The sequence below is a fragment of the Falco punctatus genome (assembly GCF_963210335.1).
Source record: "Falco punctatus genome assembly, chromosome: 14".
In the NCBI taxonomy this organism is placed as follows: Eukaryota; Metazoa; Chordata; class Aves; order Falconiformes; family Falconidae; genus Falco; species Falco punctatus.
In genome coordinates this window covers 22,573,694-22,601,462 of record NC_137594.1, presented here as the reverse complement: position 1 = coordinate 22,601,462, position 27,769 = coordinate 22,573,694, and the positions used below count along the sequence as shown (strand labels likewise).

The following is a 27,769-nucleotide window of genomic DNA, read 5'->3' as shown; positions in this document are numbered from 1 at the left end:
CTCCTTTCCATGAAGCTGAGCGCATCTCCAAGCAAACAAAAAAAACCACCCTCATGCACAAAACCGAGCGCGTTTCAGCTGCCAGTATCACTTTTCCAGCTTCTGCCACAGTTACAAGAGTAAGACCAGCGACTTCTGCTCTCAAGAACAGAGTACCACAAGAGCTCAGTCAGCAAACCACACAGGAGACAGCTTTTCAAATGCAAAACTGAGAGTTTTGGGCAGCAGCTTCCTATTAAGGAGACAAAATAATTAGAAATATTTCCTCAGCATTTCTTTCCCAAAGAAGTGATGTTCCTAAAAAGGAAGAGCTGGAAATACTTGTGATGCCAGTTGGATGAAAAATGTCAAACTACCACAAGAAGGAAACACAGCTATGAATTGCTGCAAGATAATGAACTTCAATCCGGGAGTAAAACACGGAAGAAGCCTGTTTGCAACTACAGGCTTTTACAACATGGAGAGGATATCAGCTTTGAAATGATCGGGTAGGTGATGAAAACCAAGATTTCCCACTAAGTTAAGTCTCAATTTCATGTTAATTGTATCTGAAGGAGATTGCACTGAGTTCCGTGGTCAATCTCTTAACTCTTAGATTTGTACAGCTAAAAAGAAAGAGCTGCTTGGCATCCAGTGTGGCTACCATGCAGCACAGGCAGTAAGTAGACCACAGGCTTCACGAGTGAGTAAATGCCATGCTGGTTCTTTTGCACGTAGTAAGCAAACATCATATTGTGTAATCTGAAGCAAACCCTTAATTCAATTCTATTTTTAAATAAAAATATCCCAGAGGGTTAAGACTAGTGTCAAAACTCAAAGGGAAACAGCATTTACCGGCATGCAGTGTGTAGCCATCTGCAGGACAAAGCCATTGCCACCATCATGTGCTTTCTTGTTGTAGTAAGAGCACCCTAAACTGACCTTGAGCACACCTGTTTCACAGAAAGCGAAAGAGACCCATCAAGTCTCAAAACCTTCCAGCTTCTGCCCAAGTGGTTGTCAGCAAAACCCCCCAGGGTTGTGCAGGGCTTATGCAAACAGTTGGGCTCTAACCCTGCAGCCTTCTCTAAGCAGTCCCAGCTCTGACAGAAACATGGAGAGTCAAAGTTGAACAAGAGATCAGATCCTTGATGTGACAGTAATCAAAGGAGAAAGAAGCAGCGGACACTAACTACCACCACAGTAGTTTCTTTTCCTGTAGACTCACTGTGAAAGTCAGATTTTTTCAGTCGCCTGCACATTGAACTACATTGTCTTTTTCCTTCCCTTAGATCTGTTTTTTTAAACTGGTACAGACACACTAAAACTGCAACAGGGATTTAAAGTTAACTTTCTCACCCAAGCTAGCGTCTTCAAAGTAGGCCTAATAAAGAAACCCCACCCCCACCCTGGTTTTCCCTTGCCTCTGGATACAGAGACACCAGTGCTCAGGGCTCCTCTGGCATCACACCGTTCTGCTACCACTCCTTCCAAAAGGGAAACTGAAGCATCTACTACCACCTAAGCTTCCCCATCAAGCCGATACCAATCACGCTTCCCATCCTTATCTCCCTAAACTATGTCGTCGGTCAGTACATCTCTTTTCAGAGGTAAAGCCGTAAGTTATGCTTTGAGGCAGATTAATACACTTCTGAGATAACGATCCTTTTAAAAGATAGTGGTATTTGACAGCTCCGGTGAAGTTGAACAAGAATTGCCTCCAGCAGGCTGACATGGCAAGGCAGGGCTGTACAAGCTCAGCAGTTGCCCAAGGAGCAGAGTACAACACATTGCCATAGAAGTGGCAGGATGATAAGGATAACGCCCTACAGATGGGCAGGGAACACTAACCCTACAAGCTGAAGGGATACAAGCACACAAAATAAAACTGATTAGTTATACCATGTTAAGTTTTGGCACAGACATTCATTTAGTGTCTTATAAATAAATCCTTCAATTAATTCAAGTTAGTCTTCCTTGCTGCCGTGAAAGTTAGAGATGCTACAAAAAAAATAATAAACAAGGTTGCTAAGTTTGGACAAAAAATATCAGGACCTAAAGCTAAAAAAAAAACCAAAAAACACCACAACCCAAAAAACCCGACAAAACCCCAAAACAATCCCTACATACACAAACCCAGAACAAGCACAGAACAGAGTGCTGGGAAGGAAGTGTAGACTCTTTAGGTACCAAGCAAACGTACAGAAGTGCAAAGAAACAACACAAAAGCATAATGTGGTAGGGTTTTTTTTAAAGATTTTTCAAGTAGATTTAATAATAGCCCATATCAGGAAGGGTAAGGCTTTACCTATATTATTATCCAGAAACCAATGAAAGAGTTGTCTTACATTACAGGGAGATCAACTCCTTGTAGTAAACCGCAATAACACATACTTGGTTTAAAGCACCTTATACATTAACAAAATATAAACCACAAAAGCATTTTGAGGGTCAAGTCAAGACACTGAGCAGCTCAGACAGTCACACAGCATAACCCTGCCACGGCAACTAGATCTAGGGCTAGCAGAGGCACCTGAGGAATTGCACCGTGGGCTACGGAAAGATGGATGCTACAAGTAGGGGCAGATACTTTCAGCAAAGCACCAGCACCATGTAACTGAACTGAAATCGTGACAACCCAGAGTTGTGATGTTTGTCTGTAAACTAATCTTAGCACTTTTGTTTCTTCAAAGTCAGAGCTGGGCTTGTTTTCAAAGGAAAGTCAGGTACAGAACTACTCCCTAGAAGGCAGAACAGTCTTCTGCTCTAGACCACAGAGATGAGCCCAGCTACTAGACGGCACAACTAAGCTATTATGAATGCATAAAATATGCTGAAAACAGTTTTGGATGCATGAAAGATTTTGATAACATTGCTGAAAAATTCAGCGATGCCTCAGTTGGAAGTCTGCATTGTCGGCTGTCTGACAACCGCCTCAGAGCAGAGCACAGAGCAGACAGTGTCTAGACCCTCCTATTCTCAGCCTCACCAAATTTGTCACTCTATGACACTGGTTATCATCTCAAACATGAAAAACCTAACAGCACAGCAGGAAACAGGCTGAAGCAATTTCCAGTTCTTGATATTTCAAGCAGCATTGGAGGATGGCCCAATCTTTCAGTGGCCAAAGCTGAGAGCCAGTTTTGTGACCATCCTTGCCAAGCACAGAAAGCCAGCAGCTCCTTGCTAGCCTAAGTTCAGGACTGTACCAGCAGAGCAGGAGATGACTTTATGGTTCTCTTTCCTCCTGTAAGTGAACACAGTGACAGCTACTCAAGAGACTGTCCTCCAAGTCAAATACAACATGTAGGTCACTAGGTTAGCAAACCTGCCTGAGAGGCACTCTCAGGAAGCACGATCCGTGATCTGTCTGGAGTTTCCAGAGCTGAAGTCTACAGAATTTGATGCACAGCCCTGGGCAGGTCACTGGAACCCCTTATCTCACCTAATAAAAAGAAAACAAAAAGAAACCCCATCACACAACTACCCAGCTTCATTTCTTCTCATTTGCCTCTTCACATTCTGCCTTGAGGACTTTTTCTCTCTGCTCTGCTACAAGTCTGCCAGGAAAGGACACTGCAGGAGAAAGCCCGATGCACTAGATGTGGCTACCTACTCAACAAGTGCTTCTGTCAGCAGCGCAGCCATTGACTGACTCCAGGTCTCACACGTATCCTGCTCCTACCACAGAGCTGCAATATTTTTTTAATAGCATTTTAAGGTCTTAGCCTATATGACGAAACTGAGAGGAAGTTGGTCAATGGGTTTCAGAGCTCCCACAACCAAGAAGGTGACAACCGACTACCAGAGTGACAACTCGGACAAGCACAGGAGGGTTAGGAAGCGGGACAAAGACACGCATGTATGTGTTTCACAAGGCAGTCTAAAAATGGTTTAAACAAGAGCAAGTACCCATTGTAGTTTGTTACAGCTGCACATCAAAAAAGGCAGAAAGCTTTCAAAAAACCTGTAATGATATCAGGACACAAGGTCACAGTCATCTGGGGCTTCTACTAAATACCTTTGTGAGAACTTCAGGAGAATTAAGTTTAAGCTGTTTTGATAATTTCATTTAGAAACTACTTCACTAAATGTTACCCAGAGAGATAAAGCTATAGAGTGAAAGAAACTCACCCATTTTTCACTTTTGTTTTTTAATCTTTCACTCCAGGACTGACTGACCAGAGTTTGAGTGCAAACACATCACTCTTCCTTCACCATTAGGTCAATGTTTTTAAAAGCAGTGAAGAATTCTAACCTTTCTCCATGCCACCAGACAGCTTTGGTTTTCGGGTAGGGGGTGGGTGTGTGTTAAAAAAAAGGGGCATCAGCATATCTGCTGGATTTTCTTTTTTCAATACCACTTTCTAGCACATCCCACTGTCTACAGGAAGGTATAAAATATGCATGAATAGTACAGCCTTCTGGCATGCAGTTCACTGGCTGTCCTCAAGCTATATTAACATCAGTTTGTGCACATGCACTGAAGCAAGCAATCCAAAAAGCCACACCAATACTTCAAATCAAACTGTCCTCAAACCCATGTCCTTCTCCTTACATCCAGCAAAACACCAAGATACTCAGAAGCTTACAGCAAGAGTGAGATGTTTCCTACAGCAAAAAAGCCTTAGAAAGGGAGAAAAGTAACTACAGTTGGAAGTGGCTTGCATGCTTCGAGACCACTGCTTCTCCAAGGGGAGAGATGTACCAGGAAAAGGCTGGATTTCTTGTCACTGATGGCAACTCACCAAACCACCACAAACACGAGGAGCAGTACCTCATCCCAGACTTTGAGCTGTCAGGTATCCCTACTGAATGGATAAAACCTATCAAATACACAAAGTTTCCATGGCAGAGTTGTGCTTCTAAAGCACAAGTTTGGCCTGTCAGTCATCCAACCTTATGAGTCACATGTGAACATTTGACTTGTATTAGACCTCAGCAACATAATAAGGAATAGAAAAGGCAACAGAGATCGTGCTGGCACAGCCGCTGTCATGCCACCTTTACAGTCACCACATGCAAACCAGAAAGGAAAACGGACACATTGTCAGAACACAAGGAAATGCAAAGCACAAAGTGACACAACACAATTCTAATGAGATACCTGAAAGACAATGAACCCCAGCACAGCACCTCTGCCTGCACTTCTTTAAAGCAAGGAATAAATTCAAAGTCTAATGAGCAATCAAGCTCAAGAGAGGAGAAAAATAAATCCCAAACCCCAACAGTTTAAAGTGCTGAACACAACACAGAGAATGCAGCAGAACAGCACAAACTTCATCCCATTAGTTTGCCTTCAATTTACTGCAAGGTGAGAGCATTTTAGTTTGCTGCCTGTGTCAAGAGGGAAACTAACAGTGCACATGACAAACTCTGCTCCATTTTGTGAAGATGCCACCACTTATTGAAGTGACTTACAATAGTGGACATTTCAAAATACGGTAGGTACACTGTCAGCTAGGGGAGCTACTGATGTGAAAGGTAAGTTGAACAGAGAAGCCTAAAGAGTAACAGGCCAGTAAGCATTCCAAGACAAATCACCACCTTTATCACTAACTCATTGCTGACACTACTAAGTATCTCCCTTTTATTCCTCAATTTTAACAAACAAGCCATAAGCTTGAGGAAAATGGATTTTGTAATCACCTGATGGGCAGAGTATAAGAGATGTCTTACTTTATAGGAGGGAACAGAAATACTGCAAGTAATCTGTTTCAGCCCATCCATTAGGCTCACAGCAAGTGAAACATGCTGAGAGCCAAGACCTCTGATGTGAAAATACTGAAAATGTACCAAAGAGGAGCACTGAGAAGCTGTGCAGAAAACCATCACAGCCTTTCGAAGAGAAAAAAAGAGCATTAAGAACAGCACAGAACAAGGCAACAATGAGCCTAAGGGAGCCGCTGAGCAATCACCGAATTATGAGGCCAGCAAGTAGGGTACCAGTGGCTAACATGAAACGTTGCCATCAAACTTCATGTGTAGGTGGCTGAAGGTAAAAGAAAAAGGGAAAATTTAAGACTTCAAGGAAACCAATAACCGTATGTACCTGGAAGCACACACAATTATCACAGCTGAAGATAAAGGAAGTGTGTGAACTAGCTGAATTAGATTTATCAGAAAACTAAGAGTAGGTAAATAACCCAGACTAAGCTAACAATCAGCAATAGCAATGACAGCAGCTGCGCAGAATGCAAAACACTGCATTAAAATATCCCAGAGGATCTTCCTACACAACTGATGGACAGCGCATGCTGAAAACTTTCAGTTCATAGGAGAATGTTTGCATGAAAAGGGGAGAAACAATGAGAAGCAACCACATAACTATAGTTGTGCTTCAAGCACCCAAAAAAGAACAGGCCAGGAGAAATACACAACCTATTCAGTCAGGCTTATAAATGGAAATACGCAGCAGAGATCTGGGCACAAAGCAGTAACAGTAATGTAATGTGCTAAAGGAAGAGACACGGGAACGGGTGCCAGCAGGAGAAAGGACCTCTTTTGCTGAGTGGGCTTCAGCAGAGAACAAAGACACATACAAAAGCACTTGCAGAAGCATGGGCCAGATTTAGATCTAAGAACAGATCAATTATTTGCATTTGGAAATCTTTGCAAAAGAAAAACCCATTTAACAGCATCCTAGACTCTTAATATTACAAGTTTTGAGAATGCACAGTCCTCCAGAAAACCATAGTTAAATTACAGGAGTTCAAGACGACACAAGATGCAAGGGAATATTTCAAACAGCTCATAGGCAATGAGAACATCCACTGTTAAAAGATTTGAATAGTTTAGCAGGAAAACAGCAAGAATTTTAATATGGAGAAGTAAACATGAAGAGAGTCACAGTACACAGATGTATGTAGTTCTCCAGATGACAATAACATCACAGCACTGATGGATGTGCAGAGAATTACAAGTAAGGCACAACTGAACTGAGGACAAGCATAAGGTAAAAAAAACCCACCACAGCACCAAAACAAATACATGCATTCACTTTGAGACAAAGGACAGAAAAATTAAAAACCTAAGGCAAAGCCAGTGCTAAGTGGGGAAAAAAAAGTCTTGCTTATATTGAAGACAACAAATACCAACACAGACATAAAAGGAAAAAACCCACCAAACACACCAGCATTCAGAAACACTGCAGTATGTATAAGGTTGAGTAAATTTAGAAAAGGCAGCTCTTATGTCTGTGCTTGCCCATCAACCAAAGTTCCACTGTGTGAGAAATACTGACAAACACAGGCTCAGCACCCAAATGAACTCTGGGCTTGGGGTGGATACCAAGCAATTCGGAGCAAGGTTTTGCAATAATGAAACAGAAAATGAAGAACAGGATGACTACAGTCATTCTTGGGACCTACACTAAGGCGTTACCCAGAAAGGACACTGTACCTACTGCTGCACCACAGAAGATGAGAAGGAGCAACATTAAAAAAAAAAAAAGGAAAAATGAAGATAGGCAAGAGAGAGAAAGTGATCAGCAAGGCAAAATCAAATAGCTTGAGAAAGAAATGCATGGTTGATATTAGCATAATACAAGCAGTGAGAAGACGTGCTCTCTAGGCACCGAACGGAGGGGAGCAACCCCGCAGTGCCACGGCGCTGCGAGGAAGGTGCCGCCGCCGCCGCCTGCCCCGGTACACCCCAGGTAGGCACCCGCATTTGGTAGCTCGCCCCACGTCTTCGCATCTTCTGTGTAAGAGAGAGAAAACTTACTCTGCAGAAGTATTTTTACATTGAGAGGGGCAAACAGTTTTCAGGATTCCGTCTTTTTACACAAATGGAACAATACTTAAGGTTTCAACAAAATCCTCCGAGCTCCCGAGAGCTCCGGGAGCGGCACGGCACCGTGCCCCTGCACACCGAGCCCCAGCCCGCCCCAACCGGCCGTGCCAAAGCCCTTGTTTTGCAAGTCATACAAGTACCGGGGGCACCGAGCGGCACCGGTGCAAGCTGCCGCGGCTCACGGCCGGCGCAGCGGCGGGCCAGGGCTGCCCGGCTCCAGCGGACCCCCCTTCCATTCAAGTTTTGCCGCTTTCTTTTTTGCGAGCTCCTGATTCCACACCGAGCCCTGCTCCCGGCAGCTCCGGGGCCTCCGCGCAGCACCGGGAGTGCCAGCACACAGCCGGGCGCACGGCGAGCGGGGCCGGAGCGGGGCCGCCCGCCTTCCCTCGGCGGCTGCCCCCCGCGGGGGGCAGGGGGACCTTAGCGAGGCTGCCCACTCCCCTGGAAGCCGAACGAAGCGCCCGCACAAAGCAGGGGCGCCCAGGGGGGCGCGGGCCGCTGCCTCAGCCGGCTGGCCCGGCCCCGAAGCCCGGCGGCCTCCCGGCCCCCGCCCCGGCCAGGACCTTGTCCCGGCGGCGGCGGCACAGCGCGGCTCCCGCTCAGGCGGCGGGCGGGATGCGGGTAAGCGCGGGGCCCTCATTAACCAAGGGCTGGCCCCCGGGTCCTCCGCCGCCACGGGAGCCCGGCCGGCCACTGCCCCCTTCCCCTCTGCGCCGATGCCCGCTTCGCCTCAGCCCCGCTTCGCCTCAGCCCCGCGGCGCCCGCCCCGCCGCCGCTGACCCGAGAGGAGGGCAGAGCGGAACGCACCCCGCCCCAGCTCACCTCAGCCCCGCCGGGAGCTCTGCAGGGCCCGCGTCCCCCAGCCCAACGGCACCACTCCTTTGTGCCGCGGCGGCGCACGGCGGAAAGATGGAGGCCACACACGACCCGGCCCCGCCCCGCCCCGCCCGGCCCCGCCCCCCGCCGTCTCCCGGGCGACCCGCCACGCCCCGCTCCTGGCCTCGGCCCCGCCCCGGGGCCGGCTCTTCGCCCAATCGAGGCGCTGGGCCGCGTGGACGTCACCTGTCAGCCGACCCTCCTGAGCGCCTCTCTGCCTTCTGCAAGAGCAGCGCGGATTGGCTATCGGAGGGGAGGGGCTGCCTAAGGAAGAACTCACTCGGTTGGCTCTTGCTGGCGGAAGGAGTGGGGCGACCGGCGGCGGTGAGCGAATCGAGGCGGGCCGGCGGGGGGTATCAATGGCGGCGCTCTGAGCCGGGCTGCGCCTTTCGCTCTGGCGGGCCGGCGGCCGCGGTACGTGCTGGCGGTGGCGGCCCGAGTCCCAGGAGGCGGCAGTGTCTGAGGCGGGAGCTGGGGGCTCTGTGAGCGCGGCGGGAGAAGAGGCCGTGGCCGCGCTGCGGGGCCTTTCGAGCGGAGGGGTGACAAGGGCCGGGCCCGGGCCCTGTGAGCACGGCGGACCGGGCCGGGGGGGCCGCTCCCACCGCGAGCAGGCGGGGGGCGGGTAGGAAGGGGAGGTAGCGGCGACGGCTTTGGCGGGGCTGGCAGCAGGCCCCGGCCTGGCGCGCCCAGACCTGCGCCCGGGACGCTGAGCCGCTCCTCGGGCACCCTCCGGCGCGGCTCCAGGCCCGGCGCACGGCGATCCGTTTGCTGTGGCGCGGTGGGGGAGCGCTGCCCCGGTGGATGCAGGGGCCCGCTGTTTAGCGGGGGCTGAGCGCGCTGGAGGCTGCACCGGTAGCCCAGGCATCGTCTCGGCTCAAGGACTGTTCGGCCTGGGTAGTGGCAGGGGCCGTGGAGGTTTTGTGGTCCTGGCAACGTTGCTCGCTGGTAGCATCGAAAGGTGCAGTTTACAGCTGCGACACAAACTCCTGCGTTTACGGTGACAGCTTATCACTGGCTAGACTGCAGTCACCGGGCAGGGGACAGCTGCCAAACACCTGCGTTTGGTCTGGTCTGGAAGATTTTGTGTGTGTGTTTCGGATGGGTGAGGGCAAAGAATACAGTGAGATTAACAATTTTATAAGTACAAGTCAACATAAATGTGATACTGCTTGAGTTTTTATTTTTTCCCCACAACTTTTTGCCCCAGGATGTGGTTGTCAGTAATTACTTGCTGGAATGTGTTTGATCAGACGCTACTTTCCTGGTTTGCAGTGAAAATACTGTAGCTGTATGTCAAGTCATAAACCTTAATCTCCTTCAAGTATCTTAAAATATAGTCTTAGGTGAACTGGCTGATCCAGAAGGCAGGTGGTTTACTCTTGCAGGCTTTAGTCCCAGGTGATACTGTGCCCTTGCTGAATCCCTCTCATTTTGTTTTTACAACTTTCTCTCACCATTGTATCGGAACCTTTCGTTTCTGATTGATGTTGAGGTGATGTAAGTGGAGTACCAGGTTATCTGGTTTATACAGCACTTGGGTAGGAAAGCTGGTCTTGTGATAAGGACCTGCATTCAGGAGGGAGATTCGATTTTCATTCTTTTCTATAGGTGTCCAGCTTGAGCCACCTCCAGAAATGACACTCAGAGCAGGTGTTCCATGCTTTCTGGAAAGTGCACTTGTCTTAGCATGGATTTTTGTTAGATATTAATAAAGAAACAAAAGAAAGAAAAGTGAAAAGAAAAAGAGAAGATCACTAATCCTTGGTCTGTCCTTCCCTTCCCCAGCTCTTAAGAGAATCCTTTTGTCTTGTCTTCTTGTGACAATTCCCACCTTAAGCACTCATCCTGCTATTACAAATATTTAGCCAGTGCTCTAACCTGTATTTCTCCTGAGACCTCAATTTGTCATTTGTATTGTAAACAATACCTCACAAAAGTATCAGTTTTTGTAACAATTTCAGGACTCTGCTTCCTACAAGAGTGGTTCCTTGTGGTACAAGTGAAGAATGATAAACAGGTTCCTTCTGTTATTTGGGTTATTGCATCCCCCCCTCCCTAGAAGGGTAAGTGTTCTGGGTTCCCTTCCACTGCTGAAATGCAGGCTGGGTGAGACCCTAAATGGGTAATACTTGGCAGTATTGGCAGTGCAGGGGCAATCGTCTGTAGTCCTTGAGGTTCTTGCTGAAGTTATACTAGGGAAATAAGAAGAAACTAGAGAAGACTGAGGTTAGCATGACTTTAAATGAACAGCTGTGCTTACGTTGTACTTACATACAGAGGCTTGATGTAAGAAACAAAAATAGGCATTAATGCTGCATTCTGTAGTACAGAGCTGGTAGAATAAATCTTGAAAGGAGCCACTTAAGATTTGCAGAAGCAGTTTGTTTCATCCTGGGCTTACAGGTATCAAGACCATGAGTTTCCTTCTTGCAATGACTCCTTGGAGCATCTCCACCCTGCACCTAGTATTGAAATAGGGCCCTGGCCAGTATTCAGGATCTCTTGAAGCAGAGGCAAGTGTACTGTGTCAGAAGGGGCTAATCTCACCCCGGTTTAGCCCAAGGGATTCCCTCTTTCACTCGCTTCTTGAACTCTCTGTAACCCTGACGGGGCTGTCCAAGCCTAGCACTCCCCAGAGCTGCAAAGAGGTGCAGAATGCTTTTGAAGATTAGAGAGATTAGTTGCTAATTTCTGAAGTCTCACTGTTAATGACTTAGAAATACAGGTATTCAAATCACTGAAAACAGGAAAACTTGAGTTTTCACAGAATGGATGAAAGGAACTTGGGTAAAGTGAGGGCAGAGTGTCAAATCCTTTCTCTGGAACGGAAGGTTGTAAGAACTGACATCAAAGGATGTAGGTGTAGGTGTGGTTTATTAATATTTTTTCATATATTTATGTAAGTAAGATAAATCCAAAGTGTGGTGGGGAAAATTCCATTAAAATATGACTTTTAGAAAAGCAACCTGAGGCAGAAAACTGACAGGGAGAACATATTATGAAAAAGAGTAAAGAAGGTGGTGCTATTTGTCTTAGCAGTTATGCAGTGAGTAGGTATCTCAAGCTATGCTTGCTACGTAGTAGTCTTTGGAGAACTGAAGTTTCTATGAATGCAGTGGGTCTGTTTTTCAGGATGTGTAGTAATGTCTCATGCACTGACAAGTGAAATCAAGTCCCTGATGTCTTTCATATTGTGCTTTTAGGACAGGCTGTTCCACAATGGATGGGGGAGATGGTACTGCTGACCTTGTGATTAACAAGAGGTTTGTGTCTGAATCAGAGCTAGAGGAGCGACGAAAGAGAAGGCAGGAGGAATGGGAAAAGGTCCGAAAACCTGAGGATCCAGAAGGTATGAGGTAGATTTTAATAATTATAGGAAAGAGACCGGAGAATGTTTCACTTTCATGTAAAACAGAAATAAAAGATAATAGCTTGTATTATACAATTGCAAAAGGTTTTTATGTGAAGGAGCTAAGAGCTGTTGGTGATTTAGTATTTCTGACATATGGTCTCATTTCCTTATTTACTCCTTCCTTTCAGAATGCCCAGAGGAGGCATATGACCCACGTTCGTTGTATGAAAGACTTCAGGAACAGAGAGAAAAGAAGCAGCAGGAGTTTGAGGAGCAATTTAAATTCAGTAAGCATCAGCAGTTACTATTTTGAACTGAAACCCAGCAAAGTGCATGTTGTGTGCAACAGCTGTATACAACATCTGACTAAAGGAGATACCTGTGTGTCTTGTCTGCCTCTCTGAGAGAGAAACAGAGGCTTTAGAAAAGTGTTACTGAAATCTTGTGTTTATCAAGGATGGTAGATTTTCCTGCAGGTAATACTGTTCTGGGCACCAAGGCAGCACTCCACGTATGCAAAACACAGAAGTTGCCTACAGTTGTGAAGCTGCATCCCTGTAAAGTGTGGAATACTAGGCTTAGTTTGCACATTGCATTAAAAAAAACCCTGATACCAATCCATGGAAAAGTGGATGTGTAACCTGGTTTTGTGACTCTGGAACTCATGCTTTAACACAAGACCATTCCATTTGAATCGATAAAAAGAAATCCTGTTCCAGCAGCTGTTACATTTCCAAGCTTTAGTTAGTTGACACAAAAGTGATTTGAGGCTCAAAGATTACTATTTGGAAAAAGTAGAGATGCAGGAGCTGATTCTTCAAAAAGTAGATGTTTAACTCTGCTAATGAAATGGAAATCTAATTTCTACTGATGTTTGAATTTCTGGTTTTATACAAAAATCCTTTGCATTGTATCACCTGTATATGTGCTGCTGAGTGCAAAGATGATAATGAGAACTAGAAAGTTATTAGTCAACCATTTTGGGAAAAAGTGAGCTATGAGCTCTATCTAAAGAGAAGTGAGGATGATACTGTGGGACTCCATTTTAAGGTGGGTTCTGATCGATTTTGGTTCTTTAGCTGGAAGCCTTACCCCCAAACTATTGTGTTCTTTAAGCTCCAGTTTGCTGAAGTGGATTCTGTCTAGAATTTCTCTTGTATTTGTGACGCATCAAAGCTATGTTTTACCTGTAACTATGGCACCATCTCTGAGCTCTGTTAGACAACACTTCCTGCCCCTGCAGTTGCTGTCAAGTACATGATTGATTATCTTGATTGTCTTTCCTGTTTTGTAGTAGATGCTTTTAGAATCATTCCTGTAGCCAAATGTCTTTGGGAGAAGGTAAGTGGGATTCACTGACTAAAGATCAATGTTGGGTGGACTGTGGACCACTTAGTTTACTTCATCAGAGTTCAGCTCGATTTGGCCACTGGTGACAAGGTTTGTCCCCTAATATGCTTGAATTTGCCTTAAAAGTTTTGTAAATATTTTTCCTATCCATGGTAATTTTGGAGGAATAAAAACGAGTCCAGTGCACTGTCATTCTGATAAGTCAGGATTGATGATGGGACTTGGGAGGGGAAACACTTTAATGCTGAAGAATTGTGTTCACATAAACACACAAATTTAGTTTCTCTAAACCTTTTGTGTATATAAAAACCAGTATATGGACCAGCAGTTCTTCTTTCTGCTAGGTTATTCAGCATTGCAAGAATGTCTTCCTTTTCAAAGTAAAGTAATTTTAGTAGACTGTTACAGCATTTAAAATGAAAAATTATTCTAGTATTCTCTAAAATGCAACTTTAAAAATTTTATTTCTGAACGATTATGTTCAGCAAAACAGGGATAAGTGGAAGTTATTTCCTGTCTCTTAAGTTTCTCTTGCATTTTTGGTGGTGAAAAGTGGGAAGAATTCTTTCCAGCTGGAGACTTTTGAGTTTACTTCAGTAAACTTTTGATCCAAATCATCTCTGGTGATGTGACTAAGCAATTCTCATCCAAATAGCCACCAGAAAACTGACTGCTATCAGCCTGGATTGGAAGGGCTTCTAATAACCCATCTAAATGACTTTTTCCCTTGCCCAGTTATATTAGATCTGCAAGGACTTTCCTTTCATTTAGGGAACCTGTAAGCCAAGTACTGGAATAAGAAGCATCCGTGAGTGAGGGTAACTGGAAAGTAAACTACTGCTTTTAAGGAGCCCTTGCAGAATAACAGATCCTGCTAGCATGGGGAACAAAACCTACTGCAGACGATTTAGTAGAGAATCTCAATAATGTCAGCTATAAGGATCACTATGGCTGCTTCTCTTAGTCTGCAGATCAGGCAGACAGAAAATTAAATTAATGCATGTCACTTCAAAAAATAGTTACACTACTTTTGCTGTTTGAAGGGGCCCTCAGCAGTAGTAGTGAGTGCTACTAGTTACCATTTAAAGATTTATGAATGAGCTCTGTGTTCTTAGAGTTGGAAAGAGTAGGGATCAGCCTTTAAAAAGGAACCTCAAATAATACATGATTCCTAGAGCTTTTCTGTCAAAGGCAGAAGCTTGCCGATTATCAGTGTAAATGGATTTCTTAGCTTGCTATTAAAGTGAGAAGAACTTGACTGTGTGGGTGAAGATTAAAAAAAGTATGGCAACCTCATGTAAAAGCCTAAAAAATCCTCTTATGGAACTAATCTCTAATGAAGCCTAAAGGTGATGTTTGGGTTAAGGTTTCTGAGGATAACTACAAATAGCAAGAGTTGGTTTTTCTGAAAAATATTTTTATTACCTTTCTAACTAAACCATTAGATTGAGAGATGTTGAACATTTGCAGAACAGAAAATAAAAGACTTCCTACTACACTTTTTTTTTTCTTTTTTTCTTAAATAGATGTTAATTTCGGTGAGTTACTAATTGTTTAAGAAAATGTACTTCCTATTTTGAGGCAAGATTTATTCAGAGAAGTAATGTGTTTTTTTCCAGTTGTTGAATGGTTTAAGAACAGATTCTAAGGAAACAGGCTTAAACATGGTGTCTGAAACCAAACCAACAAATAATGTCATTGCATAGTGTGGTTATTCCTTGTTTTGTGTAACCTGTTCCAAATGGTGTTTCAGAACTGCAGAAAGGCTGCTTGTGTGAGGACTTGGTTGATTTTCCTTAATTATACAGCATTTCATGGCTACCTATGGATTGTGCCTTACTTTTGCTCTAGCAATAGTGTTGTGTTCAAACTGTGTTAGTTTGTTGTAGTTTGTGTGCCTGAGTGTGTAAGAGTTTCAGCTTGTTAGCATCCAGTATCACTAACTGGGAAGTATTTTTATTCCTTAGTTCTAGAATCCAGCAGATAGCTTGTGGAGTTTGCTGTGTACCCTTTTGTCAGCACAACAGCGTGACTGCTGGAGTACCCAATTCACTCAGCCACACAGGACTCTACTCCCTGTATTCCCAGGGACTTTGTGCAAATTGTTCTACCTTGGCAGTATTAAGAAATGCCATATGCGAGATGTGGACGCTTACATACATTTATGAGGCAATTTGAGATCATTGGAAAATGTTCTAAGAGAGGGCCAAGTAACACAAAACAAATGGCTGCTCCCAAAGTGGTTTTAGTTTATCAGTATGCATTCTTTTCATTTTTTCAGAAAATATGGTAAGAGGCTTAGATGAAGATGAGACGCATTTCCTTGATGAGGTTTCTCGGCAGCAAGAGCTACTAGAAAAGCAACGAAGAGAAGAAGAGCTGAAAGAACTAAACGAATACAGAATATCCTTTGCATTAAAAGGGCTGGCAGTTATATTGAGGAGGATAAGAGACTGGCTGTAGTTCTATTCTGTCATTGACGTTCTTTCTATAAAACTGGTTTACAGAACATGTACAATGATATATTTTTAAATTTTAATGTTTTCATTGTAGCTTGGGTCTCCCACTGCAATTTTTTTATATTTTCGCCCCCAGGCCCCACATGCCATTGGTACTTTTCTTTCCATCTCCCCCTCCGCATTGTTTGGGATTTGGGATATAGGATGCTTTCTCTCTCTAATCAGTGCCAGTCAAGGGAGGTTGGAATGTTTTGAGGATTTCTGTGCTAAGCTAAATGTTTTTTTGAGGTTTACTGAATCTGTGGAGAACCTCATGGTTTCTTTGCCTTCTAATGAAAACCATTGCTTTTAAGTCGTTGGTGAACAAAACAGAAGTTCTCAAGGATACTTTAGTGTAAATGAGGACGTGACCAAAACCAGTCAGCAAATAAAGCTGAATGGTGCCAGTGCTACGAAGATCTGCATTACTTTGTATTAGTTAATGATTTACAACTTAGAGCGTCTGCTCTGTGAAGAGCATCTTAAGTTACCTTGGTAATGTGTTTATGAAAAAGCAATACTGGCACTTTACTTCAAAAATAGGCTGTAGTTGGTTGATGGATGTGGAATATTTTTTTGATTTGTTGGATCTAATAATGGGATGTTCATGGGATATATTTAGTTTCGGTGGTGGTTGCTTGCGGGTCTGGCTGATGCAGGGATGTGCAGTATAAGATTATGCTGTGGAAGCAGCTGACAGCTCTAGTTAGGTCACATACATCTGGGATGAACCATACCAGCCCAGAGGGAATCTTATGTTGTCTTCAATTAGCCACATAACACACTGATCCCTGAATTCAGTGAGCAGGGCCTGTTCAAGGCATGCGGGCCATCTAACCTCAGTCTTTGCAGTCCTACTAATATCACCTGGCTCTGTATCTGAAGTCTTGCTGAAAATTAAACCGTAGAATTTCTTCCTGATGAGGTGGAAGGAGGGAGGATGTTTTATAGTTGCCTCATCTCGTGAGAAACTGGAGTTTTGCCCATTCCATTTCCTTTCTTTAATTTTTTTTTTTTATTTAACCATAATATTTCAAGCAACCTCAGACCAACTTGCAAAATGACTCATCTTTGTTTGAAATTTTTGGTGATATTCCTTTACAATGCAAAAGTTGGTTTTGCATCGGCAGGTTGTTACTGATGGTTTGTCACTACAGTGACAAAAACCAGTGGGTACTGGGTAGATATTCTGGATCTATAGATACCATTCAAGCGCTCTTCCAAACTCATAAGAGGAATGTCGACCCAGCGGGTTTTGTTATTTGGTCTTTTTCTTGGTATAATATCCAACTTAAGTTACCCAGAAGCATTAATTTAATGGTAATACCTGTGTCAATATTCACATACAGAGCTTTTTTGGCTTCCCCTTCTTTTTTTTTTTTTGGCTTCCCCTTCTTTTTTTTTTTTTGGCTTCCCCTTCTTTTTTTTTTTTTGGCTTCCCCTTCTTTTTTTTTTTTTGGCTTCCCCTTCTTCATTTATTAGGTTGAACAATCATGAAGTCCTGTATCTTAATGATAAACATGCCTGGGAATATTTTAATGTGCTCTCGAGCGTAAGAAATTCATGTGCATGGATGCATAGGAATTTTACTTCCTCCTACATAAACAGCTAGGGGCTTTTGTTCCTTACCCTATCCAGCTCCACTGGTCTGACAGTGTTTAAGGATTTACAGGTATTTTTTAAGCCAGTTCCAAGAAGTCTGTTCGAGGGCAACACCCTCCTCTCTTAAATCCTATGTAGATGTCAGAAAAGCCCCCCTCCAAGAAGCAGGCTTTACTGTAGGACAGTTTTTTTTTAATGCAGTTGATATATAAGATTGAGAGGTTTATTTCTAATGTAGTCTTCCTGAGAGGGGACCCTTCTTGACTAGGTATAGTATTACATTTGCTAATGGCAACAGTACATACAAAATCTGTTAAAAACGTGCTGTGTCTCTGGTAGTTGAGGAGTGTTAAAGAATGGCATCCCAGATGGAAATGAAAAGCCTGTAATTTGGTATCTTAAAATAAAAATTTTTGGGTTCATCAGCCAGGCTTGGGTAGTCCTGTGTTAGAATATAACAAGGTAGCGAACCCAAACGGGGAAGTTGAACGCTGCAGTGTGTGAAAGCATGTGGTGTGATGTCAAACTGTGTTCGACACAAGCAGCTTTCAGATTGCTTCCGATAGCCACAGGATGGCACTCCTCTGCCACCCTAAAAGAGAGAGACTTGAACAGTCTGGGTTTGACTAAGACTTTCAGTTGAGGTAGGGAGCAGTCTGGGTTACTGCTGCATCCTTAGGAAAATCAAATAAGGAATGGCATCTAGGTGCTCCTAACTGTAAAGTGATTGGAGACTTGGAGTGTGTCACTTCGGAGGAAGGCCTGAGGTTTTGATTTGCAGGTGTTCCATGAGGAATAAACCCCCCTGACTCCAAATACATGTCCCATCAATGTGAAATTCACAATCCAATATTCGTCTGTAGTAACTGGGCATGTGTGAAACCCCAGCTCGTGGAGCAGATCCACCTTATCAGTAGAACTGTAGTCAGTGAAGAAACTGGTAGAAAGCTAGATTTAGGGTTATAAACAAATACCCTTTTAAATTAGGTTGATTTGTCTTTGCTATTGCAGTTTAAAAGTTTTGCAGAAGCTTTTTTGACTTACTGGCACCTCATGAGCAGACAGGATCTTTGACAGACCTTACTTCATCAGATACAACTGGTCATTAACTGTTGACAGGACTAGATCCTGCCACAGAAGGAGACCTGTTTAGTGTGTGTGCAGAGTGAGTGTGCCTTAATAACAGACCAAGCTGCTTCTTATTCTGTCTGAGAACCTGCTTAAGCTTCTCCACCTCATTATAGGCTTCAGCTGCATCCCACCTTGCTAACACTGTTTTAAGCTACTTAGTTTTTCTGTGCAGTTGCAGTCTTTTTGGATGAATCTTGGACCACATGCACACTTAATCAGATCTGTCTCCTTCTTCTTGGGGCTGGTGTTTAAATTGGCCTTGTGGTCCTTACAGAGAGATGAGCTGAGAAGTTAGAGTGATAAATACCAAACTAGAAAATTGAACTGTTTTGCTTTGGTAGGCTGAAGTCTGCTGGGCTCAGCAAAAGGAGGGTTTGAGGAGTTCGTGAGCTCACATATTGCTGCTTAGTTTTTTTGGTAAGGATTAGGGCTTGAAGCAGCAAATATTAATTGCAAATGTGTTGATCTGCATAAAAGGGGGAAGTACTGCATGCCTTTTTTTTTTTTCTTTTGTTTTTTTCCCCAGCCTGACCTTTTAGCTTCTGTAAGACCTTTAGGAAAAGGGAGGATGATGGATATGTTTATGAGTGCTGGATGTGTTGCGTACTGCACCTTTCTGGCTTTGGAAAAGCAGTTGCTAGTCTGCTGCCTGGATATCTTTACAGAGAGAGCTCAAATTGATACTGGCGAGAGCTCCGAACCCAGAGCATGAAGTCTTTTCTGTCTTGGCCGAAGGTGTCACCTAAGTGTCATTACAAATTAGTTTATTTTGTTAGAATACGTGAATGAAGTTCAGTCGATGCTGTCAGCAGAGCTGGCTAAATATATCAGAGAGGAAGTGTCTGTTCTCCCCCTTCCTTCCTGGTTGATCCTTAACCCTTAATTCACAGCACTCTCAAAGTGGGAGTCAGTATGGACCCAAAGAAGGAAACGGAGAAGAAATTGTCCATGAAGTCAGTGGAAAACAAGAACAAATTCTCTCAGGCAAAGCTGTTGGCAGGAGCTGTGAAACACAGAAGGTTAGTTTCACACCTCTATAAATTCATGAGGAACGGAACCCAGTTAGCAGTGTAAAGGGAGGCAGGCCAAAACTGCCTCCAGAGAGTGAGGTGTGAACCTTAGCCCTAAAGAAAAAAGGGGGGAGGTATAAGAAAAGACCAGCGTTGTTTCTATAGGCTCTCACAAACTGTGGGAAAAACATGAAGCAGTTCAAATAGATAAGTGTGTGTAAAGAAGTGGGTAGGCTCTTCATTCTAGACTGCCAGGCTTGGGCAATCCTGCTTGGGGATCTAGAGGGAATCTATTTTACATCTCTATTTGTAGATATCGGTGTCGCCTCACTCATGTAATTTTACTAAGGTTTGCATAATTTATCAGCCAATTTTACCTGTGTCTAAAATGGGTTGTTTTAATTGCTGCTGGGGGCAACACAGGGGAGACACAGGTTACAAGAGATGTTTGTGTACCAAGCAAACTTCCCTTGTTCCTCGCTCATCTGCACTGATATATCAACACTCTTTCCATCCCAGGGAGATGGCAGCTGGTTTGTGATCTGTTTGCTGTTTTGATCTTGGCCTGCAAACACGGCTGCTGGTGTGCTACAGGTTATGGAGAAACTAGGCATGTGGGACCAAGACTTATTTCCCACCGATGAGTCATCTATTACTTAAGATGATTACTGACATCTCAAAATTCAGTCAGTGTTTTTGAATCTGTCCCAGAGAACAAGAGATTATTTTAGAAGCTTCTTTTGTAGGGTGATGTTTAGCTCCCAGTACAGCCGTAATTGCATGTCTGAAAACTGAAGTAAGCACTTCCTCCACCTAATGTGTGTGGGGTTGGGTAGTTGTTTGGGTTTTTGGAAGGCAGAGAAGAAAAATGCTGAACTGATAACAAGCAGCCAACAATTTTTTTTTTCTTGTAACTACTAGTACTTAGCCCAGTAGGATGTAGAGAAGGAGCTGGCATGTGCTTAATGGCACATCTAAAGTCTGCAGATGGCATCTATTTGAAGAGAGCATCTTAACTGACATGTCAGTGCCATCACAGTCTTGCTTTGCAGTCTTCTATTTTTGCCATCTTATCTTTTATTGCAAACTGGCCAAAATCAAGTGTAGCGTGAGCTCAACATCTGCTCTCTGAGCTTTGTAGTTCCTGTAAAGGATGTATTACTATTAAAACCTCCCCACACAGAATAATCTTTCTGTACTGTATGTTCTTACGGGAACAGAAAAGAGTTAATGCATAATAATGCTCATACTTCATTGCTTTGGTTCATCACAGCTGAGGCTGGGAAGCATTTGTTTATGTGGATGGCTTAGGATTAGGAACATGCAAGAGGGGGAAAAGAAACTGGGCAGTGACAAGGAAAGGCTGTAGAAGCTCTGAAGACTCAGAAGTCCACATAACGCTCCTTTCCCCAACACCACTTTGGACCCAAAAACGACCCCTGTCTTTTTGAGGTCAGACACTGCAGGGGTGTGTGAATTGCTGCAAAACCTATTGGGCTTCTTACTGGGGGCAAGATTCCTAGATGTTTTAGAACAGGCTCTTCAGGTGCTTGAAGGAGGGGAAGGAAACCCTGCAAGGGATGTTGCACCAGCAAGCGTGGTAATCATCCACACATGCAAGCCTGTGGTCACGTGGGTGGCTGAAGCTCAGGTAGTTCTTCCTGATCTCCTGTGGGGTACTTCCAGATGAACAGGCAGCTCTGTGTTGCTGTGCAAGAGGTCTGATGTGGATTCCCAGTGGTGTGTTTCAGTTTCCTGAGGTCAGCAGGTGATACTTGCAGTGTAGGTGTTGATTCTTTCTAGGATCCTGCATGGTCCCCAAGGAGCCCCAGTTAACAGCAGTTAGAAGTGGCGATGGTCATCAGGGGATCCTGCTGGCATTTGCTGTAGCATTTGAGGCAAAGATGTGACTTCAGCTCCATGGTAATTAAGTGGTTGCTTATGAGGAACAAGACACTTTTTTATTTTTTCCACAGTTCAGATGGTGGTAACAGTGTGAAGAGGTTGAAACTAGATACTGATCACGATGAAAAGAATCAAGGTATGCCCTGATTTTTGCATGTGGGAAGCTGTCTGTCTCTCACCTGAACAGCAATGGACTTGATGTTAAATCTGATAGAGGATTTGCTTTTCTGCTCCTTCATTATGCAAGACAGCACAGACTGCAATTGGCAAGTTTTCTCTTAAAGGAGTAGAAATGGTAACTATAGATGCTGACAGGCTTCATGGAAAGTAGGGCTGGAGGGAACCTCTACAGGTCATCAGTCTCTCCCCTGCCTAAACCATTCCTGACAGATATTTGTCTAAGCTGCTCTTAAATCTCCACAGATAGAGGCTGTGCACTCTCCTTAGGCCATTTATTCTAATGCTTAACTGATTTTACCCTTAAAGGGTTTTACCTGATAACTAATAGGAGTCTCCTTAGCTACATTTCAAGCCTAATGGTTTGTTCAGTTGACAGGAGACATGGAGATCATCTCCTTCCTTTTCACAAGAGCATTTAGTTTATTTGTATACATCCACTATTAGCTTTTCATGCTATGAAGTGATCTTGTCCATCCTGAAACCAATTTGTTTCAGAAAATTATGGGGAACTAGAAGAAAAATTAAATTGCACTTCAGTCTTAGCTGTCAGGGCTGCGATTGACTTGCTGTCAGGATACTCTGACACAAATAGGGTGAGCTGTGATTGTGTAATGACAACCCAAGGCGCTTCCTGAATCTCCTTCTGTTCAGTAAACTTTCAGAGCACTGGAAATAATTAATTAGAGGTGGAAGATAGAAGATGTTGACTAGTAGAATGATGGAATAAAACTTTTCCCCAACGAGGCTGTTATATTGCAAAAAAAGTACTCAATTACACAAAGCAGATTTAGTGGGTTTGGTACTTGACAAGCATCAAACTGACAACTTTAGAATAAATATCTGTTATGTCAGCATAGAGCTGGGCTTAAACTAGCGATGAGAAAAAAATAAATAAATCCCCTGAGGTAGCAAGTCCTTCCTGTCGGAATAGCTTTATTGCAGCATAAAGCTGCCTTATGCTTTAATTAAATCCTGCAGTCGTCTGCTGCTTGTGTGGCAATAGCAGGTGAATGACATGCAGCAGTTCCTGGGTTGATTAAAAGCCCTTTCTTGTGCTCTCGATTTTGACTGAGGTACCTCTCTTTCAGAAAAACCATCCTGTGTTCCCCTGGGGAGCAGCTCAGTGGGAGGCTCCACAGTCCACTGTCCCTCAGCAGCCGTGTGCATCGGGATCCTGCCTGGCCTGGGCGCCTACTCAGGAAGCAGTGATTCCGAGTCCAGCTCGGATAGCGAAGGCACCATTAATTCCACTGGAAAGATTGTCTCTTCTGTCTTTCGTAGCAACAGTTTCTTTGATGGTCCATAATTAAATTGCTCCGTGTGTAATGTAGTGCAGAGTATCTTCCAAAGCCCTGATGGATGCTCGATGCATCTTTCTGCCCCAAATATAATCTTTCTAGCTAACCTCTCAACTTTAATACACTCAGATACTCCTAAAATAACTCATTATATCTTCCCCCGTCCCGTCCCCCCCTTTCCATTTCTGGGGTGCATACTGAGCCCGGAGGAAAGGCTGCCATCCTAAACCAGAAGGCACAGCTAGTAATGTAATGAAGGTCTGAGGGTACAGAGGAGAGAGCTTTTACCTTTTAAAATTCTTATGGAAATAAAGCATTCTGGTGATCTAAGAAGTTTATACAAGACTAACAGGCAAAAAATACTCACTTGAAGCAGTGAAGTCTTGTAGAAACAGCCATGTGTTCTGTTTTAAAATGTCATTTTTATTCTGTATTTGAGAAATGGGGGCAGAACAAAAATGAAGCAGATGGGGAAGTGTAGATTGCCATGACACTGTAAAGAAGTTTTAGTGTTAAATGATTAAAGACATTCTGAATGCATTTTTTTTTTTATCTCGGCTTGTGCCATTCATAATTGTTCCTATTCCATTAAGCAATTTCTGTTCTATCCAACCAGCCCCTTCCTCAAACTGCCACCTAGGAGAAGTGCAAGCCAGCCTCCTACAAATGCAGAGACGGTGATGGAAAACTTGTTCTGAGTGAGTTCAGAGGAGCTGCAGTTGGCTGTTCTGCTCAGAGGCAATTGCTTCCACACCGGCGCTTGACAAGTCATTCAGCTTTTCTGCAGTGGTGTCCTGAAGGCATGTATCCACAGTGGGGGGGACTCCCCAGTTCAAGCATATCTCTTTGTGCACAAGCTGGAGAGCTCTACTATTCTTTGCAGTTGGTGGCTTTTGAATTTATGTTGGATTTAAGAAGCCTGCATGGGCGTGTTTATAGGTGGTGCGAGCCAGGTGTGGGTGAGAAGTAGGCTGTGGAAGCCGAGGGCCCACCCTTCTCACCTCTGCATGCGAACAGCACCGGTGGGAGGTTGGTGGGCTGGCACCGCTCAGCTCAGCTGCTCAGAGGTGGAAGTGTCTGTGTGGCAGTCCCTCCCAGCAGTCCTGCTCTACCCACTATGAAGTGTAGGTGCTTCTGAGAAAACAGCTGATCCGCGTGTACCAAAGGGCAAGTTACCTGAACGTGACACGAAGCAACTTGTAAGAGAACAACTGGGACACAAGCAGTGAAAGCTGAAGGTCTTTAGCAGGATTCGTGGCTTAGCCTGACTGTTGAACCATGAGGAGGAAACAAGGAGAGTTACATTCACAATGAAGCTGTCCTCAGCCGAGTACAGTTTCTGTTTGAACAGTGCTCTTCTGCCATCAGATCTTTGCAAACATACTGCAATTCCTCCCCTGTTCTGGGCTGCCTGGCACATCTTGTGTTGGCTCCAGGGTTGCTCTAGCTGCCGTAATTGTGGTACTTTCAGGTGGAAAAATAGTAAGATCTCTTTCTGCCTCCCTAATGCTTTGCTTTTGATGACTTTCATCGTAGTTATGGAACAAAATGGAAGTGATGCACAAAAAAGTGCCTGTTTTTCTTGAAAGCTGCATTTGCGAGAGCCTTGAGAAGTTGGTGTGAGAGATGTAGGTGTCCTTCCCTGGCATCAAGCTAGATCAATAATCTGTAGTCGCAGTAGCCTGGCCATTTTCCTGAGTGATACTTTGCACAGCGACAGGCAGAATGGCTTATTTAGACAAATTTGTAGTGGGAGTTGCCGGCCAGTTGTGGCAGTCATGGTGGTGGTGGTGGTCCATGGGAGCTGCAGGTGAGATCAGGGTGGGGTGATGGTGGTTATGTTGCACCATGCAAGGTCAGGGGGAGCCATAATTCAGTAAAAGCAGGCATGAGAGCTCCCTGTTCTACAATTTTTTTTTTTTTCCTTTGTTCCCAGAAGAGCAGGGATAGGGTGCTTGTGTGAGCTAAAGGCGTTCCCCAAGCCTTTGAGTCTGAGTCACCTCTGCTGTTCTCATGGCCTGGGCTGTGTAAACAAACTGCAGAGCTGCCCTAGCTCATCACTCCATCCTTCGGTCCCACTTACCTTCTTACAGTCAGAAGCCATCTGATGTTACTTGAGTGCACTGAGACATGTGCTGGGACATGAAGAGTGCAAGGGATGGAGGATAAATCAGACTTTCTGGAAACGGCAGCTGTGGCAGTAACCTTGCCCCGAGGCCAGCATGCTGGAGAAGAACGGCTGGCTCCAGCAGCTCTGTCATTCAGTGGTGGATTTAGATTTATTTTTTTGTTTTAATTTTTTTTAAGAAAAAAGCCATGACTGCATAGTGTGTGCTTCATCCCCTCCCCAGGGACAGCTTCATAAACTGCTTGTTGTCAGTGCTAGTTGTTAAAACTTAAAAGAGGTGTTAAAAATGACAAACCCCCACAAACACTCTACTAGCAGAAGAGCTTACGAGCTAGTGCAGCTGCATGTGAGGTTCTCTTATGGAAAGAAAAAAACCCATTTTTTTTCCAGCCACAGACTTTGATCTGGAAGCCGAGCTGCATACAGCGTTACTTTTAAACTAGCCACCCTTTAAAGGCTGCTGCTTCATTTGGAAGAGGGTGGTGGTGTTCGGCCTTTTCCCCTTCCAGGGGGCTTTGCAAGGCACATATTTCGCAGAGCAGTCCCACCTCTCCCAAGGGATGGGGTGTCACCCAGCGCCATGCTCAGAGGTGGCCTGGGGCCTCACTGCCAGCTTTGGCTCCATGCTTTGGCCAAGCTGCAGGACCACACAGGGCAGCCTGTGTGCTGGTGACACGGTGGCAGCAGCAACAACCGCGCATTTGGTAGCAGTGGCTGGTGGCAGTGAGCACAGCACGTGCACGCAGGTGTCTCTGGGCTTTATAGAGACACCAACCTCTGGCCGTGAGCGCTTTTGCAAAGGGGAAGAGGGAGGTCAGGTCTGCTTGGGTTCAGAGTAAGCCTGGTGATCCCTGCAGCAAATTTACCTTTCTACCTGCCAGCTTCAGAAGACCTTAATCTAGTTAACAACAGAAGAAAGAAGCAATTAGTGCTGAAGGTAACACATTGCTGATGAGCGGCTCAAAGGAGCTGCTGGAGAGCAGGATTTTGTTACCCAGCCCCTCTTCTCGCAGGCACCAGGGAGCTTCTGTTACTCAGGCTTGGGAAAATGTTTAGCAATGAAGCAGCAGCAGCGAACCATGGAGCTCCCTTTGCCAGTTTGCTGCGGGATCACCGGGGTTTTCCTGAGCACCGCACACAGCAGCCCCCTGCCCTTGGCTCCAGCTGGTGCGGAGAGCTGAGCAGGGAGCGCAGGGATGCTGCCCTCCCTGGGAGATCCACGCACACTCCTGCCTTCAGTGAATCGCCCTCTGTCACGCAGCCGGGGGCTGATCCTGGGGCATGGTCAGCCGGGGTGGTGACCTTCCCATCTAGGAGGCCCTTGTTTTAAATGTCCAAGTTTCTTTATTAACCTGAGTATAACAAATATAACATGTACACAGTATAAAAATGAACATACAGGTACAACACAGATACATGAACTATACAATGACCAGTTCGTTGAATGATAATAAGATACTAAGCGCTGCATTGCTTGGAAAAAGCAAGTTTGATTGTAAAAATCGTATCCTGTTCCACTGAAATTATACAAAGTACATTCAATACTGAAAAATGACCCAACAGAGCAGGACCAGGGCATGGCCTGGCCGCTTAGTGTTACCTGGGGCTGGAACTGTACAAAATGAATCCAGACGCTTCTCTGGGACAAGTTTTAAGGACTTAGTAGTTAAATTAAGAAGTACAAAGTGTTTCAGAGAGGGTAGTCTCCTCTTAGAAGCATGTGGAACGTGCTTTTGGTAGGACCAACAGGCTTCGGCAACATGCAGAGGGCACAGCCTGGCACAGCTCTACGCGGGCTCCGAGTTGATGGGCGGCAGGTTTTGGTGCTTGAAGTACTGCACGACTTGCTGGGGCAGCTCTGCCAGCACAGCTTTGGCCAGGGTCTCCTTGGGGGCCTGCAGGCGAAAGGGAACAAACACTGGCATAAGAACGGCCATAGGGGACCGACAGCCAACGTGGCTGGGCTGTCCCCAGCTCCAGACTGTGGCATTTCATTTAATACCCTCTAGAGTCCACTGGCAGCCAGCATTTTATACACCTGGGATTATTATATTCTATACTACACCTTCCCTCCAGGAGGTAATTTACTGGTAGGGAGGAATAAAACATTCTTGGTGGGTTAGAAAAACCAGGTATTGAGTAACAGGCAGTGAAATGGACAGACTGATTAGCTGTGAAAAGAGGGAAGATAACAAGCACAGGCTGATTTTCTGCATCCTCTGGCAATCTGTGCCAGCAACAGCATCTGGCCCAGGGCTGACTCCTGGCTGGGCACGATGGGCAGGGACCTGCCTCTCATTTTGTCTTGGTTTTTTTTTTTTCTTTTTCTTCTTTTTCCTCTCTCTTCCCTCCCCCCCCCCCCCCCCTTTTTTTTTTCTTCCATTCAGCAACATTTTTTCCAACACACATGCATGGGTCGGGCAGTGGGCAGCACAATCCATCCCGCAGAGGGGACGTGCAGGGCCCGTGCTGGCATTAGCCCTTTTTACGGTGCCAGGAAGGGACTGGTGGGACCCCCAGGGCCAAGGCCATTCAGCATTAAGCCCTCGGCACATCACGGGTGGCAGATGAGGCCCAAGTAGGAGACACCAGCGTGGGACCACCACTGAGCCCAGCGCCACCCCAGCTTGCTGCGGGAGCTCAGACCCTGTGGTAATTAACTGGTG

The 27,769-nt window shown here is 45.0% G+C and overlaps 3 protein-coding genes across 9 annotated transcripts in view; 1 reads left to right on the top strand and 2 right to left on the bottom strand.

The window, feature by feature from the left end:
- Positions 1–8,729, bottom strand: part of RSPRY1 (ring finger and SPRY domain containing 1) — a 39,163-nt gene extending 30,434 nt beyond the window's left edge. For 3 of the 5 annotated variants that reach the window (XR_013931931.1, XM_080410989.1, XM_080410992.1), the window contains exon 1: positions 8,596–8,729. The gene's annotated coding sequence lies outside the window, so the exon portion shown is untranslated. Of the gene's footprint in view, positions 1–3,307; positions 3,425–8,595 lie in introns of all 5 variants that reach the window. The other 2 variants (XM_080410991.1, XM_080410990.1) reach the window with 2 other exon arrangements.
- A 127-nt stretch (positions 8,730–8,856) lies between these two features.
- On the top strand, positions 8,857–23,515 carry PSME3IP1 (proteasome activator subunit 3 interacting protein 1). Of its 2 annotated transcripts, none has more exons than XM_080411080.1 (7): positions 8,857–8,973; positions 11,853–11,998; positions 12,190–12,288; positions 15,633–15,755; positions 19,472–19,601; positions 21,569–21,633; positions 22,766–23,515. In XM_080411080.1, the coding sequence occupies exons 2-7, from the start codon at positions 11,869–11,871 to the stop codon at positions 22,981–22,983; spliced, it is 765 nt and encodes a 254-aa protein (XP_080267206.1). In that variant the 5' UTR covers positions 8,857–8,973; positions 11,853–11,868; the 3' UTR covers positions 22,984–23,515. The 2 variants fall into 2 exon arrangements, with proteins under 2 accessions (XP_080267206.1, XP_080267205.1); XM_080411079.1 differs by having other exon boundaries at positions 8,929–9,063.
- A 2,909-nt stretch (positions 23,516–26,424) lies between these two features.
- The window catches only part of CPNE2 (copine 2), a 55,960-nt gene continuing 54,615 nt past the window's right edge, over positions 26,425–27,769 (bottom strand). For both annotated transcript variants that reach the window (XM_080410982.1, XM_080410983.1), the window contains exon 16: positions 26,425–26,998. In XM_080410982.1, coding sequence (XP_080267108.1) covers positions 26,891–26,998 — 108 coding nt within the window. In that variant the 3' untranslated portion in view covers positions 26,425–26,890. The remainder of the gene's footprint in view (positions 26,999–27,769) is intronic.